The 18,256-nt window shown below is 42.8% G+C and overlaps 1 protein-coding gene across 5 annotated transcripts in view; it reads right to left on the bottom strand.

Moving 5' to 3' along the window:
* TRIM23 (tripartite motif containing 23) overlaps window positions 1–18,256 on the bottom strand; it is a 119,016-nt gene that overhangs the window by 30,315 nt on the left and 70,445 nt on the right. For all 5 annotated transcript variants that reach the window (XM_033930190.1, XM_033930182.1, XM_033930209.1 and 2 more), the window contains 2 exons: window positions 16,580–16,714; window positions 675–804 (listed from right to left, as the gene is read on the bottom strand). In XM_033930190.1, coding sequence (XP_033786081.1) covers window positions 675–804; window positions 16,580–16,714 — 265 coding nt within the window. The remainder of the gene's footprint in view (window positions 1–674; window positions 805–16,579; window positions 16,715–18,256) is intronic.

Genomic DNA, 18,256 nt, shown 5'->3' with positions numbered 1-18,256 from the left:
GGCAGTAAAACAAGCTTTAGCACTTCCCCTGAAGAAGCCCGTTGGTGTGAAACGGATTTGGCCTCCAACGGGTTTAAAAGATAAGTACTTGTTGTCAGTATTTTTAAAGAGCCAGATTTAACACTGTTTTGATTACAATTCGACAGTTGCCAGCTCTTTATTTCTCATTTGAGCATGAGAGAAATTGATATTTGATTAAAAATCAGAAGATGAATGTATTTATCTTCTTTCTGGCAAACTTGACTGGACTATACATAAAAGATAAGTTACTCCATTGCTGATCCGATTAAATGGAACAAGCTGCCAATGGCACTCAGAAGGCAAAATAACTTAACAGTTTTCAATAGATTACTGAAGCAGAATTTACTTTTGCATGCAGATTTGGGACCATGAATACACTGCAATAGTCTGGACTTTTTATATGCTGTTTTGTGTTTGTTGATTTATCCTTTTTTATGTTTTTAATGTGTGTAGGGGTTTTTGTACCTTGGCTAAAGATGGGCTATAAATTGTAATAAATGAAATAAAATAACACTTACATATTTACAGTGTAGAGAGCCCTTCTTGAACAGAAGCATCACCTACTGAAGTACACTTGTTGGTACAACTAAAATCTTAAGAAATCTTGTAATATGACATGGCTTTATCTAAATCACAGCTGTTTCTCAGCTCACCTATTGTTGGAATGGGCTGCATGAACTCATCTTGCTTTAGCTTAAACAAAATAGTTGTTTTCCCAGCTCCATCTAATCCCAGGGTCACAACCCGAATCTCCATCTTTGGTCCAATATGTACTCGATTGTCCTAGAATTTAAAGGTGCAACATGGGAACAAAAATAAGCAAACATGTAGGAAAAACATGATTCATATGTAATAGCAGTTTCCTATTAAAAAATACTAGAAGCTTAGTATGTGATGGTATACACATTATAAGCTGTTTTATCTAGTCTTTTCCCATAAATGGCAATGGCATTCCAAGAGGACTTTCTTCTCTTGGTTCCATCAATTAAAGAGATTGGGCACATGTGTTCAAAATTGTGCACTTTTTGCTAATTACCATTTCTACAGCATGAACTCACACGTGAGCTATGTACAGTACTGAAAGAATTATCTTTCTTTTCAGAACCAACAAATTATGGTTCTTTGCATGCATCTCGCAGCACTGTTAAGAACATAAGCAATGCCTCCACTGGGTCAGACCTGAGGTCCATCATGCCCAGCATATAGTAACATAGTAACATAGTAGATGACGGCAGATAAAGACCCGAATGGTCCATCCAGTCTGCCCAACCTTATTCAATTTAAATTTTTTTTTTTTTTTTTTTAATTTTTTCTTCTTAGCTATTTCTGGGCAAGAATCCAAAGCTTTACCCGGTACTGTGCTTGGGTTCCAACTGCCGAAATCTCTGTTAAGACTTACTCCAGTCCATCTACACCCTCCCAGCCATTGAAGCCCTCCCCTGCCCATCCTCCACCAAACGGCCATCCACAGACACAGACCGTGCAAGTCTGCCCAGTAACTGGCCTAGTTCAATATTTAATATTATTTTCTAATTCTAAATCTTCTGTGTTCATCCCACGCTTCTTTGAACTCAGTCACAGTTTTACTCTCCACCACCTCTCTCGGGAGCGCATTCCAGGCATCCACTACCCTCTCCGTAAAGTAGAATTTCCTAACATTGCCCCTGAATCTACCACCCCTCAACCTCAAATTATGTCCTCTGGTTTTACCATTTTCCTTTCTCTGGAAAAGATTTTGTTCTACGTTAATACCCTTCAAGTATTTGAACGTCTGAATCATATCTCCCCTGTCTCTCCTTTCCTCTAGGGTATACATATTCAGGGCTTCCAGTCTCTCCTCATAGGTCTTCTGGTGCAAGCCTCCTATCATTTTCGTCGCCCTCCTCTGGACCGCCTCAAGTCTTCTTATGTCTTTCGCCAGATATGGTCTCCAAAACTGAACACAATACTCCAAGTGGGGCCTCACCAATGACCTGTACAGGGGCATCAACACCTTCTTCCTTCTACTGAATACGCCTCTCTTTATACAGCCCGGCATCCTTCTGGCAGCAGCCACTGCCTTGTCACACTGTTTTTTCGCCTTTAGATCTTCGGACACTATAACCCCAAGGTCCCTCTCCCCGTCTGTGCATATCAGCTTCTCTCCTCCCAGCATATACGGTTCCTTCCTATTGTTAATCCCCAAATGCATTACTCTGCATTTCTTTGCATTGAATTTTAGTTGCCAGGCATTAGACCATTCATCTAACTTTTGCATATCCTTTTTCATATTTTCCACTCCCTCTTCGGTGTCTACTCTGTTACAAATCTTGGTATCATCTGCAAAAAGGCACACTTTTCCTTCTAACCCTTCAGCAATGTCACTCACAAACATATTGAACAGGATTGGCCCCAGCACCGAACCCTGAGGGACTCCACTAGTCACCTTTCCTTCCTTCGAGCGACTTCCATTAACCACCACCCTCTGGCGTCTGTCCGACAGCCAGTTTCTGACCCAGTTCACCACTTTGGGTCATAACTTCAGCCCTTCAAGATTGTTCAACAGCCTCCTATGAGGAACTGTATCAAAGGCTTTGCTGAAATCCAAGTAAATTACATCTAGCATATGTCCTCGATCCAGCTCTCTGGTCACCCAATCAAAAAATTCAATCAGGTTCGTTTGGCACGATTTACCTTTTGTAAAGCCATGTTGCCTCGGATCCTGTAACCCATTAGATTCAAGGAAGTATACTATCCTTTCTTTCAGCAACACTTCCATTATTTTTCCAACAACTGAAGTGAGGCTCACCGGCCTGTAGTTTCCTGCTTCATCCCTGTGACCACTTTTATGAATAGGGACCACCTCCGCTCTCCTCCAATCCCCAGGAATCACTCCCGTCTACAGAGATTTGTTGAACAAGTCTTTAATAGGACTCGCCAGAACCTCTCTGAGCTCCCTTAGTATCCTGGGATGGATCCCGTCTGGTCCCATCGCTTTGTCTACCTTCAGTTTTTCAAGTTGCTCATAAACACCCTCCTCCGTGAACGACGCAGTATCTACTCCATTTTCTCGTGTAACTTTGCCAGACAATCTCGGTCCTTCTCCAGGATTTTCTTCTGTGAACACAGAACAGAAGTATTTGTTTAGCACATTTGCTTTTTCCTCATCACTCTCCACATATTTGTTCCCAGCATCTTTTAGCCTAGCAATTCCATTTTTTATCTTCCTCCTTTCACTAATATATCTGAAAAAAATTTTATCTCCCTTTTTTACATTTTTAGCCATTTGTTCTTCCGCCTGTGCATTCGCCAAACGTATCACTCTCTTGGCTTCTTTCAGTTTCACCCTGTAGTCCTTTCTGCTCTCCTCTTCTTGGGTTTTTTTATATTTCATGAACGCCAACTCTTTCGCCTTTATTTTCTCAGCCACTAGGTTGGAGAACCATATCAGCTTCCTTTTTCTCTTGTTTTTATTGATTTTCTTCACATAAAGGTCCGTAGCCATTTTTATCGCTCCTTTCAGCTTAGACCACTGTCTTTCCACTTCTCTTATGTCCTCCCATCCTAACAGCTCTTTCTTCAGGTACTTTCCCATTGCATTAAAGTCCGTACGTTTGAAATCTAGGACTTTACGTATCGTGCGGCCGCTCTCCACTTTAGCCGTTATATCAAACCAAACCGTTTGATGATCGCTACTTCCCAGGTGAGCACCCACTCGAACATTAGAGATACTCTCTCCATTTGTGAGGACCAGATCCAATATCGCTTTTTCCCTTGTGGGTTCCGTCACCATTTGTCTGAGCAGAGCCTCTTGAAAGGCATCCACTATCTCCCTATTTCTTTCCTATTCCGCAGACGGAACATTCCAGTCCGCATCCGGCAGGTTGAAATCTCCCAACAGCAGAACCTCCTCTTTCCTTCCAAACTTTTGGATATCCACAATCAGATCCTTATCAATTTGCTGCGATTGAGTCGGAGGTCTGTAGACTACACCCATGTAGATAGAAGTTCCATCTTCTCTTTTCAGAGCAATCCATATCGCTTCTTCCTCTCCCCAGGTCCCTTGCATTTCAGTCGCTTGGATATTGATCTTTACATAGAGAGCTACTCCTCCACCTTTATGACCATCTCTGTCCTTCCTAAAAAGATTATATCCCGGTATGTTTGCATCCCATCCATGTGATTCACTGAACCATGTCTCTGTCATAGCGACAATATCTAGATCTGCCTCTAACATCAGGGCTTGCAGATCATGAACTTTGTTGCTTAGACTGTGAGCATTTGTGGTCATCGCTTTCCAGCTATTTTTCAGCGATAATCTCCTTTTTCGTATGGATTTTTGTGTCGTTTCACTTTCCGTTGCAATACTAAGAAATGAGTTGCTGATATTGCTTATGTTGCAGTCTTTACTACTATCACATCTTTTCTTTTGCCGGGGGTGGTTTCTATAATTGTCCTTCGTACATACACCACCCCCACCTTCTAGTTTAAATGCCTAGAAAAATATTGTCTAAATTTCTCTGCAAGGTTTCTTTTTCCTGCTGTAGTAATATGTAGCCCATCAGTGCAATATAGCTTCTTGTCCTTCCATGTATTTCCCCATCCTCCTATGTACCTGAAGCCTTCTTGATGACACCAGGCTCTGAGCCATCTATTAAAGTCCTCCGTGTTTTTCACTCTTTGCTCTCCCTTTCCATATGCAGGCAGTATTTCAGAAAAAGCTAAAGACTTTACAAAAGGTTTCATGCCCTCACCAAGCTCCCGAAAAGCTTTCTGTGCTGCAAGTGTGGAGTTGTTGGACAGGTCATTTGTTCCCAGATGGATAACAGCATCAGTGTTAAAATCCTTAGTTTCTTCCTTAATTATAGTCAGTATTTGCCTGGAACTCCTGGTAACTGAGGATCCTGGAAGACATTTCACTATTTTGGTCTCCTCGCCCTGTGTTCCAAGGTTAATGCCTCTGATGATGGAATCCCCCAACAGTAATAGTTTTCTGTTTTTGGCTTTTTTATTTGTACTTAGGGTGCGCTTGTTCTCTTGAGTTACCTTAATTGGTTCCAGTCTCACCTCCCTTCTGTTTTCTTGAGTATCGCAATGCACTAGTGGAGCGAAGGAATTCTGTAGAGGTAATATTAGTGAAGATGGATGTTTCTGTGTTACATGTCGCAGTCTTCCTGAGCCTACTGTGACCCATTTATTCCTGGGCTGTTTTATTCTTTGAGGTAGAGGTGGTAAGTTGGTATGATTTTGTGGCATGATGGAAGCTGCTTTAATTGTATTTAATTCCTGTTTAAGTTTGCAGAGCTCCTCCTTAATACTGGCAAGTTGAAGACAGATGGGGCAAGCCTTAAGCCTCCAAATAGTATGTCTTGGAATTAAAGCACCACAGTGATTGCATAGAATAAAGGTCATCTTGATTGGTTGTGAAGTCCTGATTATATGGGTCTCTCTATATGAATAGTGGTCCCTGGGGTTGGTGGGACGTCTTACCCTTATTCCTATGAAGGGAAAGAGGAAATAAGATTTAACAGAGGAAAGAGAAGGGTTTATTTTTTTGTGCTTTTTTTTTTTTTTTTTTTTTTTAGTAAGAAACAGGGATGAGAAGAGAAATTAAGCAGATATAATGCTGAAAACCAGTGAAAAGAGCAGAATATGAAATGCAGAGCAACTTATCTTATTGAATGAAGTTCCAGGGCAGCCTTGTTCACAGCAATGTCCCAAAGATAATGCAATTAACCTTAGAAGTAAAACAGAGCCCCTCCCTTCTCCACCTAATCAGCAGAAAACAATGGCTGAATACTAGTAAGACAGAAATATAGGCTCTATACCACCTAAAACACAGTATTTTAAACAAAAATGCAGGTTCTATCAGTGCTATCCTAATACACAGGAGAGAATAAATTTTGTAGAACTGCTTGGCTGAACCAACTATCCCATCTGTAATGATTTTTTAAACAATAGTGGGATGTGAAGGTATGAATTGAGGATCAGGCGGCTGCTTTACACATGTCCTACATGGGAGTGGAACGTAGTTGAGCTACTGAAATCACCATTGCTTAAACTTTATGTGCAGTGACACGGCCTTCAAGTGTCAGCCCAGCCAAAGAATATCAAAAAGAGATACAGTCTGCCAGCCATGTGGAGATGGTTCACTTGGAGATAGGAGTTCCTAACCTGTTTGGATCGAATGACAAGAACAAATGAGTGGAAGTTCTGTGAGGTTTGGCCCTATCCAAGTAATAAGCAAGACCATGTTACAGTCCAATATAGGTGGAGTGCAGCTTCTCCAGGGTGAGAATGTGGTCTTGGAAAGAAGATAGGAAGAATTATAGACTGATTTAGATGGAATTCCGAACGACTTTGGGAGCAATTCGGGATGAGTGCAAAGAACCACCCTATCATGGTAGAATATTGTATAAGGTGGATCTAACACAAGTGCATGAAGTTCACTGACTTGGTGTGCAGATGTGAGATGCTTAAGGGATGAAGTTGAGAGTGGTTCTATGGGTCCCAAGTCACCAGAGGAGGCTTGAGAGGAAGCTTGGTATGGTAAAGGCTTTTCATTAATCTGGATACCAAAGGATGTACAGACAAATGTCTATTTGTCTAGTTGTGTAAGAAAATCACTAATAGCATTGAGATGAACTCTGACTAGATTTAGAAAGATGTAGAAGATAGTCCAGAACCGATAGGACACTTGAAATGACAGTAATGTTGTATGGAAGGTTTTCTAGAAGCTTCAATGATGGCTGACATTGGTGCAGATACTGTGAAAGCATCTACTCGCTGAAAGAGATACCATGTTGTAGGTGCTAATGAATGTGGATATGGATGAAGGAGAGAACCCTCATTCTATGTCAGCAACACTGGAAAGATTTGAAATGTGATGGGTTCCTTTACGCTGAGTTCTAGGAGGAAAGAGAACCACAGTTGACATGGCCTCCAAGAAGCTATGAGGATAAGAGTAGCATGTTCCTGGCTAAGTTTGAGTAGTCTTCCCAACTAGCGGAATTTCAGCCCACTTAAGTTGGACCCTTACCTTTTGTATTTGCCTATACCTCTTTCTTTCCTTTATTTATATTGTAGTTCTCCCTTTTTCCATTCGTTTCAGTATGTCCTTTTGTCTTATTTGTCCACTGTTTTAATTGATGGTGTCTTTGTTATTATTTGTCCTCCCCTTGATTTTACTGTATAACCACTTTGAAACTATTAATAAGGCGGTATATCAAATTTTAAATAAACTTGGATAATAAAACCTGCCCCTCCAGTCGAGGAAAAAGATATCCAACCCCAAACGATCTGGAGTGTAGATTCTGGAACAGGTTGGAAGTTTGTTGTTGAGGTAGGATGCATAAAGGTCCACTTCCAGGGTCCCCCAGTCTGAGAATATCTGATGCAGTATGGTTGAGTGACCATTCGTGTGGTTGTAAGAGTCTGCTCAATTTTTCTGCTAAGATGTTTTACTTCCCTACTAGGTAGACTGCTGCCAAAATTTTGTTGCAAGGAATTGCCCAGGACCGGATTCACTGTGCTTCTTGTTAACTACTACTGCAATCTGCTTCTCAATGGCCTTCCACTAAACCATCTCTTTCCCCTTCAATCTATTCAGAACTCTGCTGCACTCCTCATATTCTGCCAATATCGCTATGCCCACATTACCCCTCTCCTCAAGTCACTTCATTAGCTCCCTATCTATTTCCACATATAGTTCAAACTCTTCTTACTGACCTATAAATGCATTCACTCCGCAGCTCCTTGGAATCTCTCCTCTCTCCCCACACAACCCCCCCCCCCCTGCTTATCAAGTAAGTCTCTCTTATCTGTATCCTTCTCCTCTGCAGCCAACCCCAAACTCCATCCCTTCTACTTTGCTGCAATGTATGCCTGGAACAAACTGCCTGACTTAGTATGTCAGGCTCCGTCTTTGGCAGTATTCAAATCTAGACTCAAAGCCCACTTCTTTGAAGCTGCTTTTGATTCCAAACTCCAGCCCACTGCTAAGCACCAATATCTGTCTTATCATTCCCTCTGTAATTTCACCTGAGCACTGTCCTTCTTGTCCAGGACCTTCTTGTTCAGTTTGTCTATCTTGACCAGACTGTAGGCTCTTTTGACTGTCTAGGTTTTGAAGTAAAGTGCTGCAGAAATGATAAGTAGTAGTAGTAGTAGTAGTAGTAGTAGTAGTACATTGGGTGAGATCCTGTGACTCCTTGTTTAAGTACTACATGGCTATCTGTTTGTTCAAATGAGTACTACCTGTTTGAGGAGGCGATCTTGACATGTGCAGAAGGCATTGCAAATTGCTTGAAGTTCTAGGAGAATGATATGGAGAGAACTTTCTTGAGTGGACCAGGCCCTGAGTGTGGAGGCTGTTGAGATGAGCTCCCCAACCGAGCATGGAAGCATCCATTGTTAATGTTTTCTGATGCAGTGGAGTATGGAAAAGAAGGCCTCTGGAAAGAATGGCCGATGATGACCACCAAAGAGGAGATTGAAGAAGGGCTGTCATCTGGATGTGATGAGATAAGAGTTCCAGTGGCTTGAGACCATCGGGGTTGATTGTGTCCATTGAGGCTCCCTGAGATGTAGAAGGACAAAGGGAGTCACGTGAACTGTAGAGGCCATGTGGCCCTGGAGATGCATCATTTGATGTGCAGTGATGCATTAGAGTAAGGAGACTTTCTCGCAGATCAGTATGAGGGTGAAGAGTCTTTGTTGAGCTAGTAAAGCACAACACTTAGTTGTGTCTAGATAAGACTTCTAGTAATTCACTGCAAATCCAAGAAGTTCTAGTAGACATACTATTGAATTCATGGCCTGGTGAGCTTGTTGAGGCTTTGGGGCCTTGATTAACCAATCGTCTAGGTAAAGGAACACATGGACAATGCCATCCCAATGGCAGTACTCTGTACTGCAACTGCCATGTGCCTACTCAAAAGTAAAGATATTTCCTATGGGCTGGGAGGATAGAAATTTGTGTGTAGGCTTCTTTGAGGTCTAGAGAACAGAGACAATTGTTTTTCTCTAGCAGTGGTAACAGGGTTCCCAGAGAGACCATACAAAACTTTTCCTTCACTAAGTATTTGTTGAAAGAGCGGAGGTTTATAATTGGGCACAGACCTCCGGACTTCTTTGGTATGAGAAAATATTTTGAGTGGAACCCTTGATCCCTCTTCTGCGAGGTACTCGTTCTATGGCACTGAGCTGAAGGAGGGCTGAGAGTTCCGGGTGAATGAGGGTTTTCTGATGGGAGCTGAAACTCAACTCTCGGAGGATGATTTGGAGGTATTTTCTGTAAATGAAAAGCATAGCCCTGACTCACCACTTGGAGAATCCAGTGATCTGATGTTATCAGTAACAATCTATAAAAATAGTGGGCGAGTCAAACTCCTATGGGAAGATTCTGAGGTAAGGGTTGAGAAATATTGACAATATTCTCTAGTATGGAGACACAAAGATTGTTGTTGCTTGGATTGAGGCTGTGACTGACACATTTGTGTTCTTTGTTGCCTGGGACGTCTCTGAGAAGAAGCTCGAGAGGATGAAGAAGGCTGCTTGGAATAATAAATGGAACACCTAGAAGTATTGGAATATTTTCTTGGCGGTTGAGCTGGGTTGACTTGGAGGAAGATAAGGTGGTCATACAATCTTTATGTATTCTTGATCTTTTGGTTCGCTTCCTCTATACAATCTCCAAATAAATCATCTCCTATGCAGAGCATTTTTAAAGGTGATCTTGTACACTGGCATCGAGATCAGAGTTTCTGAGTCATGCTTACCTGCACATGGCACAGGGCCTCAAAATAGTTGGCCCAAAATCTTGTCTCTTGCAGTTGATACTTTGATAGTTTTTCACTTTATGCATGTTGCACTGCTTTCAGCTGTGTAGAGCTGAAATTATCAGAAGCAATTAAGGAAAGATTTATAAACTATAATTATAAATATTTCCTTAATTTCTTTTGATAATTTCAGATTTCAGATAATCCACATTTTGGATTTGTAGGTACTTGGAGGGCCGCAGAAAATAGTTAATATCTTATTAAAGAAATGACAACTTTGCATGAGGTAAGTACCTACAAATCCAAAATGTGGCCCTACAAAGGGTTTGGGCTTGAGACTAGAGAATGACACGATGGCTGTTGACCGCGGGTAACCTGCCGAAACGGTGGGGGGGGAAACAGTGTTCATCACGGCTACGGGGACAAGGCCATTTACCGCACCGTGAAGCGGTGAATGGCTTTGTCTCCGCAGTTAAGGGAGGGAACGCATGCGGTCACTGATCGCGCTCCCTCACTCCTTACTGATCGCTGCCGGAAATTGCATCAGATATGACCTTTCCTGCAGCCACACGCAACTTCAACGCTCCGGTTACTCCTAGGAACCAAATTTAGAAATTGCCTACCATGAAGGTAAAGGGCAGGGAGGGAGAAAGGGAGGAAAGTGGGGTGGAGAAGAACAGATGCAGAAAGGACCTGGGGAAGTGGGGTGGAGAGGAACAGACGCTGAAGTGACCTGGGGAAGGTGGGGTGGAGAGGAACAGACACTGAAGGGACCTGGGGAAGATGGGGTGGAGAGAAACAGACGCTGAAGGGAACTAGGGAAGGTGGGGTGGAGAGGAACAGACGCTGAAGGGAACTGGGGAAGGTGGGGTGGGGAGGAACAGACGCTGAAGGGAACTGGAGAAGGTAGGGTGAGGAGGAACAGACGTTGAAGGAACTGGGGAAGGTGGGGTGGGGAGGAATAGACGCTGATGGGAAATGGGTAAGAGAGAGATTCCAGATTATGGGGGGAGTGGAGGGAAGAAGATGGGTGCCAGACCAATTAGGGGGAGGGGGGAGGGAGAGATGGAAGGGAGAGGCACAGTAACAGAGCATATGGAAGAGACAGAGAAGGCAGACAGTAGATGGAAGGAAATGAATGAGAAGATGAGGAAAGCAGAAACCAGACAACAAATGTAGAAAAAAAAATTATATTTATTTTATTTTTTTTGCTTTAGGATAAAGTAGTATATTAGTTGTGTTGATAAAAATTTATAAACAAAGCCCAACCAGCCGAACATCTTTCTCTAGTTCAGCAGCCAGAACTTTGATTTATAAGGAAGGAATAAGCTAAATATTGCAGTACTGAGGCTTGTATGGATGCTGTGGGGACAGTGGTCGCTGGGACAGGACAGGGACAGAAGTCGTGGGGATGGGGACAAATTTTTTCCCCATGCCATTCTCCATTTGAAACTACTACCTTAATGTGATCCAAGAATGAACTCTTGCATGTGGATTTTTCTGGCAATTTAATCTTTTTTTCTAATGCTTTTCCAAATATCATACAAAGCACATAAACATACTTTGACGCAATTTCAACATTGCGGAATTTAAGAAAAATACAATTAAAAACTTCCGAAAAGGTAGAAAAGGGAAGAAAATATAATTCAGCTTGCTTTCTAGCCCACAGATTTGGAATACCTAGGAGGAAAATCTAGAAGATACTAAAAAAAATTTAATATGTACAATAGCAGTAAGGTACATTGCTTATACTTAATTTGATCTTTACAAATCACTAACAAATGCTAACCTGAAATAGACCCTTTGCCTTCAAGAAAATATTGTAGTTGAGAGGGTTCAAAAAGAAAAAATTAGGTTCTTACCTGCTAATTTACTTTTTTTAGCCTCTTCAGATCAATATAGGTTAATCTTACAAGCGGGTATATATTAGAGAATGACATGGTGGCAGTTACCCCCAGCTAGCTGCAGGTAGCCAAAACGGTATTGGGGGGGAAGTGCTCACTGCGGGCACAGGGACAAGGCCATCCACCACCCTGTGGAGTGGTGAATGGCTTTGTCCCCGCAGATAAAGGAGGGAATGCACGCGGCCCCTTCCCTACCTATCTACGGCCATATCTATCTCTCTCCCTCCCCAAAGAAATATACTGAAGCCGGCGAAGCCTGCCTGCCTGCCTGTAGTCGCGGGTGTGTGGGTAGAAGCTTCTCCTCTGATGCAACTTTTGGTTGCGTCAGAGGAAAAGCTTCCGCCCACACACACGTGACTGCAGGCACAGGCAGGCAGTCTCCGCTGGCTTCAGTAAGTTTCTTTACTAACGTGACACAAAGGTAAGGGGGAGGGAGGGAGATTCTCGGGCCGCTGAAGGGCGGTGAGGTGGCGAGAGGGAAGAGTGGTGGTGGGGAGAAGATGCTGGAAGAGAAATGGGGAGGACAGAGTGGGGAGAAGACGCTGGAAGGGAAATGGGGAGGACAGAGTGGGGAGAAGATGAGAAGACGCTGAAGGGAAATGGGGAACAGAGAGTGGGGAGAAGGCGCTGGAAGGGAAGAAAACAGAGATGCCAGACTATGGGGGGAGCGGAGGGAAGAAGATGCGTGCCAGACCAATTGGGGGGGGGGGGTGAAGGGACAGGCACAGTAACAGAGCAAATAGAAGATGCAGAGAGAAGACAGTGGATGGAAGAAATTGAATGAGAAGATGAGGAAAGCAGAAACTAGACAACAAAGGTAGAAAAAAAATATTTTATTTATTTATTTTTTGCTTTAGGATAAAGTAGTATATCATTTGTGTTGATAAAAATTTATAAACAAAGCCCTGCCAGCTGAACCTCTCTCTAGTTCAGCAGCCAGAACTTTGATTTAGAAGGAAGGAATAAGCTAAATATGTAGTACTGAGGCTTGTATGGATGCTGCGGGGACGGGGCGGTGAAGGGGACCAGTGGGGATGGGGAGGTGAAGAGGACGGCTGAGACGGGAAGGTGAAGGGGATGGTGGTCTGGGGACGGGGCAGTGACGGGGACAGAATTTTTCCCCGTGTCATTCTCTAGTATATCTCATCATGACAAGCAGGTGGAGACTGAGACAAAACCTTGGAACTGTACATATCATGTGACCCCTCCTGAATTACTTCAGTCTGCCGAATAGCCAAACAGACCTAAGACCTATATAAAGAAAACAAACAAGACTCCGAACAGGAGTATCCACAAATGAAAACAGGAACGCTGTTGGAAAATGCAAAGAAACAAATGCATATAGCAAAGGTCCCCACAGGAGCCAAGCCATAGCCACTGTTCTTAATCTCCCCGGCCCTAGAAAAATACTAGAAACTGACCGAAAAATGAAAATCTGCATGCAAAAACACAATAATAGACAGGGTGGGGGTCCTATGCTGGTCTGGAGAGGCTAAAAGAAAGTAAATTAGCAGGTAAGAACCTAATTTCTCCTTCTTTAGCAACTCTCCAGACCAGCATAGGTTAATATTACAAGCGGGACGTACCAAACCAGTCCCCATCCTGGGTGGGACCCCCGAAGGGCCAACACCAAAACAAGCTCACTGAACACCAAAACATGCTCACTGAACCCCGACATGCCTGAATGTCCACATGGTAGTGTCTGACAAAGGAATGTAGAGAAGACCAGACTGCTGCCTTACAAATATCCACTGGAGGCACCAGCGAAGACTCAGCCAAAGAAGCTGCCTGACCCCGAGTGGAATGAGCCTTGAGAAATTCCAGAACAATCTCTTTCTGAAGAAGATAAGCGGAATCAATAGTCTCCTTGATCCAGCGCACAATGGTAGCCTTCGAAGCAGCATCCCCCCTACGAGGATAAAAAGATGATCTGATTTCCTGATCTCCTGGGTCCTCCACAAGTAGACGTGAAGGACCCGACCAGCATCCAATTTGCACAACTGTTTCTGCTCAGAAGAACCTGTCCAACTACCCTGGACCGGGATGACGACAGACTGATTGACATGAAAAGGAGAAACTACCTTTGGCAGAAAGAAACAGGCCTCAACACGACCCTCTCCCTAAAAAACTCGAGGAAGGGAGACCTACAAGAGAGAGCCTGCAGCTCCGAAACACGTCTAGCAGAAGTAAAAGCCATCAAGAAAACCTCCTTAAGAGTAAGGTCCTTCCATAATCAGGCACCCAAAGGTTCAGACGGGGGTGCACAAGCCCGGACAGGACCAGATTCAAATCCCAAGAGGGAACAGAAGGTTGCAATGGAGGCTTGAGCAACTTGGCCACACGCAAGAAACGAATGACAGCAAGAATGGCAATCAGATGCTGACCCCGTAATAACCCACGAAAGGCTGAAAAGGGCTGCAAGCTGAACCCGGAGACAAGACCAAGCCAGGCCCCTATCTAGGCCATGTTAGGAAAAGTGACCACTCCTCACACCGTTCACCACTCCTCAAATATACGCCAAACTCACACATAAGCCCGAGAGATGGAAAGTCTGCAGGACCCCAAGAGAGTGGAGATCACTTTATGTGAATACCCCTTCTTACCTAAGCGTTCCCTTTCAAGAGCCAAGTCAGAGAAAGGGCAGGACCGCCGGAAGAGGAAGCAGCACAGACGCAGGGCTCACAGAAGGGCCGGGACCGCCGGAAGAGGAAGCATTTCAGAGCAGGGCTCACAGAAGGGCAGGGACCGCCGGCAGAGGAAGCAGTAGGAGAACGGTAGGAGCTTCTCCATGATGGAGGGGGTGGGGAGGCTGTGGGGGTGCGTGCGGTCCTTCGGGGTGGGGGTGCGAGCGGTCCTGCGGGGGGGGGGGAATCGGACGTCGGGAGGGGGGCATCAGGCTTTCAGGGTGGGGACAGGACTTCAAGGGGGAGAGGAGAGTTGGGGTGGCCAGAGGAGAGTCGGGGTGGGCGAAAGGAGAGTCGGGCGGCGACGGGAGAGTCGGGGCGTCATGCGCGGTATACGGATGTGTGCGGTATATAAAAATTTCTTTACATAAATTACAGTTTCCCGCACGCTATACCCGTGTGCGCGTTTTACACGGGTGTGCGGTATATGGGTGAAAATACGGTACTTAACATCTTTCAAGGATGCCTTAATTGAAAAGTGGCACCTAAAGCTAACACTTTTGTATGAAAGAAAAAATTTTTCTATGAGATTGAGTCCACTTAGATACATCAGGAAATATGTTCACCTTCTCTCCCGAAAAACTACAATTTTGCATTTTAAAGAAAAGTCTTAATAATGCCTCTGTCTTACTGGAATACAAAAGAAACCAGTAAAGTATTCCAAAAGATCACCTCTTCTGCAAAAGTTTCCAGGATATTTGTTAGATTCAAACTATCTGATGGCTATCACCTTGTCCAGGCTGAACTAGAGAGCTGCTACATTTGTTTGATGGTAAAGGAATAAAGTAAACTTTATTCTAATATGGTAAAACTTTTTTTCATATTTGAAAACCTCTCAAAATTTATAAAACAAATCCTTTAGTGTATTTATCACATGAGGAAAGAGTAACAATCTTAAGTCAAATCTTTAATATAGTTCTCAAAATTTTCAACTCTTTGATATAATACCATCTTATCTCGCATAAGAGTAGATTGATTAGTTATCAACAACATGAGCTACAGTTAAGTCAGGTAACTTTAGCGGAGGGTCCCATTTTATGCAAGGAGACCTTGTGCTAAAATAACCCAGCTAAATAGTAGCCCTTAGTGCCACTAGATATGCCTTCTTTCTATCTTAGGTAAATTTTATGTTTCTTTTTTTCTCTTTAAGAGAGTTACCAGACTGTGTCAAAAAGATAGCTACTACTACTACTATCAGTCTACCTAAAATACTACATTGCCTGCCAATGGAATACTGGATTCATTTTAAGGTTTCCTTAAGTTTTGAGTCCTTACATGGGACTAGAGCTTTTCATCTTCAGTCATCACTTTGTATGAATCAGCAACTACAGCCTTCTGAAGAACCTCTTTAGGCTGTATTTCCTTTCAAGGAGGTTTTTCTATTTAACTAGCAAGATGTTCAAAACAGTTGCCCCTAGTCTTTGAAATGAATTCTCTATAGCAACATGAATTTGTTTTTTAAGTAGTTTAATGAAGTCTTCCTCATTTTGAGAGGCTTTTACCAAGTTTGGTTAGCAAGTTGTCGACTAGGTTTATGACATGTGGGTTTTATAGGGTGGTTTGGCTTCAGTTGTAATAACAGGATATTTAAATTAGTTATTGAGTTCAGTTGTGTGTATATTTAGTACTACGAGTTTAATATATTTATGTTAATTTTGTGTGTTTCTGTTACCATTTATATTTAATTTATTTTGTTTGATGTTTTATATGTACCTTGCTTTTAACATGTGTTTGCAGAAGCAAGAAAGAAACCTAAATTTAGAAAATGGAATATCAGGAAAAGCACCATGACAAAAGCTCCTTTCATTATTCAATATCCAGTATTCATCAATAACATGAGAGCCTCATTCATTTTAACACGGACAGTAAAAAGCAATGCAATTCTACAGTATAGTAAAACTACAATTATATTCTGGTGATAAAGATCACCCCTTCCACCTCCACAGTATAACATATACAAAAACTGAACTCCTAAGGTGACAAGAAGCTCCATGTAGAATAAAGTGAGTAGCTTAAAAGGTTAGAACAGTGGGCTGAGAACCAGAAGAATTCAGTTCAAATCCCACCTCAGATCCTTGTAATGTTAAGCAAGTCACTTAATCTCAGATTATGAGCCTTGTAGGACAGAAAAATTCCTACTTGTACTGAATGTATATTGCTTTGATAACTTTCAAGTTTGCAGGTGGTATATAAAAAATAAAATAAAATGTACCTTTGTAAAAGTGACCGGGATGCTTGCATCCAGCTGTATGTGATCTGCAAGTTCTGTAAACTGCTGCTGTTGCTTTTGTAGAGTTTCTAGTAGTCTTGTAATTTCTTGCTTTGCTAATACAACCCTACAATCATCCTATACAAAAACAAAAAACTGCAGATTATTTTACTTAAAGTTTAATTTAAAATACAACTCTTTCCTATTTCTGGCAAGGACAAACAGTATTCTGATGGCTTTTTAATTCTTTTCTGCCTTTACATAAAATTTATTGTGAACTTATAGCCATATGAAACCATAAAATACACAACACACACTACCTATAATTTCTTAATTTTACTTAACAAATTGATCTTAAAGATCAGAAATTCCCAGTGACCCATACCTAGGCAACTATTCACCTAAAATGGACCTCCCATTTATTCTTCAATGCTTTTCTCACATTATCTGTACCAATGAACTGCTATAATAGTTTTTGTAATTTTTCTTAAAAATTTGGTCTACATGGATAATCTATGGACTTTTCCTCCAAAAAATGCTCAAAACCTCTATTGAATCCTGTTACATTAAGTCAGATTCACCACACCCTCCCAGCAACAAATTCCACAGCTTACTATATATACTAGAATATAAGTCGATCCAAGTAAAAGACAAGGTACCCTTCCCCCCCACAAAGGAAGAAAAAAGGTTGACTCGAATATAAGACGGCGCCCCCCCCCCCCCCAGCCAGGATCTGTTCCCTGCCCCCCTCCCTCCCCTGCCAGGCTCTGCACCCAGCCTCCCTTCCTACCCTGTTCCCTCCTGTCTCCCAATGTCCTGCAGGCCTACACCAGGCCTGCCATATGACCTGGTGGGCCGGAATAGGAGGAATGTACAATTTAAAAATTGGGATACAATATTACAAATTAAGAATTTATACCAAAATAAATAAGGACCAACATGATACAAAAGGGTCAGGGGAAGAATTATAATAATTATAGTGATTGGCTGGCCCTGAACCTTCTCTCCAACATAGAACTGATATCGGGGGGAAGGCTTTTGGACCGGCGCCTGGTCCTTCCTTGCCCGGAGTTACGGCAGGGGACAACTGAATGGAGTTGGCGGGGGATGGGGGGTGGCAGGGAAGAATTGGTGGGGCAGGCAGGGAGAGATCCCAGGCGGCGGTCAGCCCGCGTACCCCCAACAGACGGCCTGCATACCCCCTAAGGTATGCGTACCACAGGTTGAGAAATACTGATTTAAACTACCCTAATCTGAAACTTCTCTAGTTCTGCTATATTCTTTTTGAGATGGGAAAATCAGAACTGTACACAAAGGGCAAATCTATAAACTGAAACCTTAGTCTAGGAACCACAATGACATGCACCTAGTACAACTCTATAATGACATCTTAGTTCCAAGATTCCATACTAGATTAAGAGCATCCTTGATGTACCCCATGGGTAGGTATGCCCTCTTATACCATCTCAATGGCAGAAATAGCACAGTTACTTACCGTAACAGGTGTTATCCAGGGACAGCAGGCATATATTCTCACATGTGGGTGACGTCATCTACGGAGCCCCAGCGCGGACAGCTTTTCAAGCAAACTTGCTAGAAGTTTCAAGTTTGCACACTGCACCACGCATGTGCATGCCTTCTCGCCCACTAGAGGGCGCATCCCACCTCGTGGTCCTCAGT

Source organism: Geotrypetes seraphini, chromosome 1 (assembly GCF_902459505.1).
Source record: "Geotrypetes seraphini chromosome 1, aGeoSer1.1, whole genome shotgun sequence".
Taxonomy (NCBI): Eukaryota; Metazoa; Chordata; class Amphibia; order Gymnophiona; family Dermophiidae; genus Geotrypetes; species Geotrypetes seraphini.
This window is presented reverse-complemented; position numbering and strand designations above follow the sequence as displayed.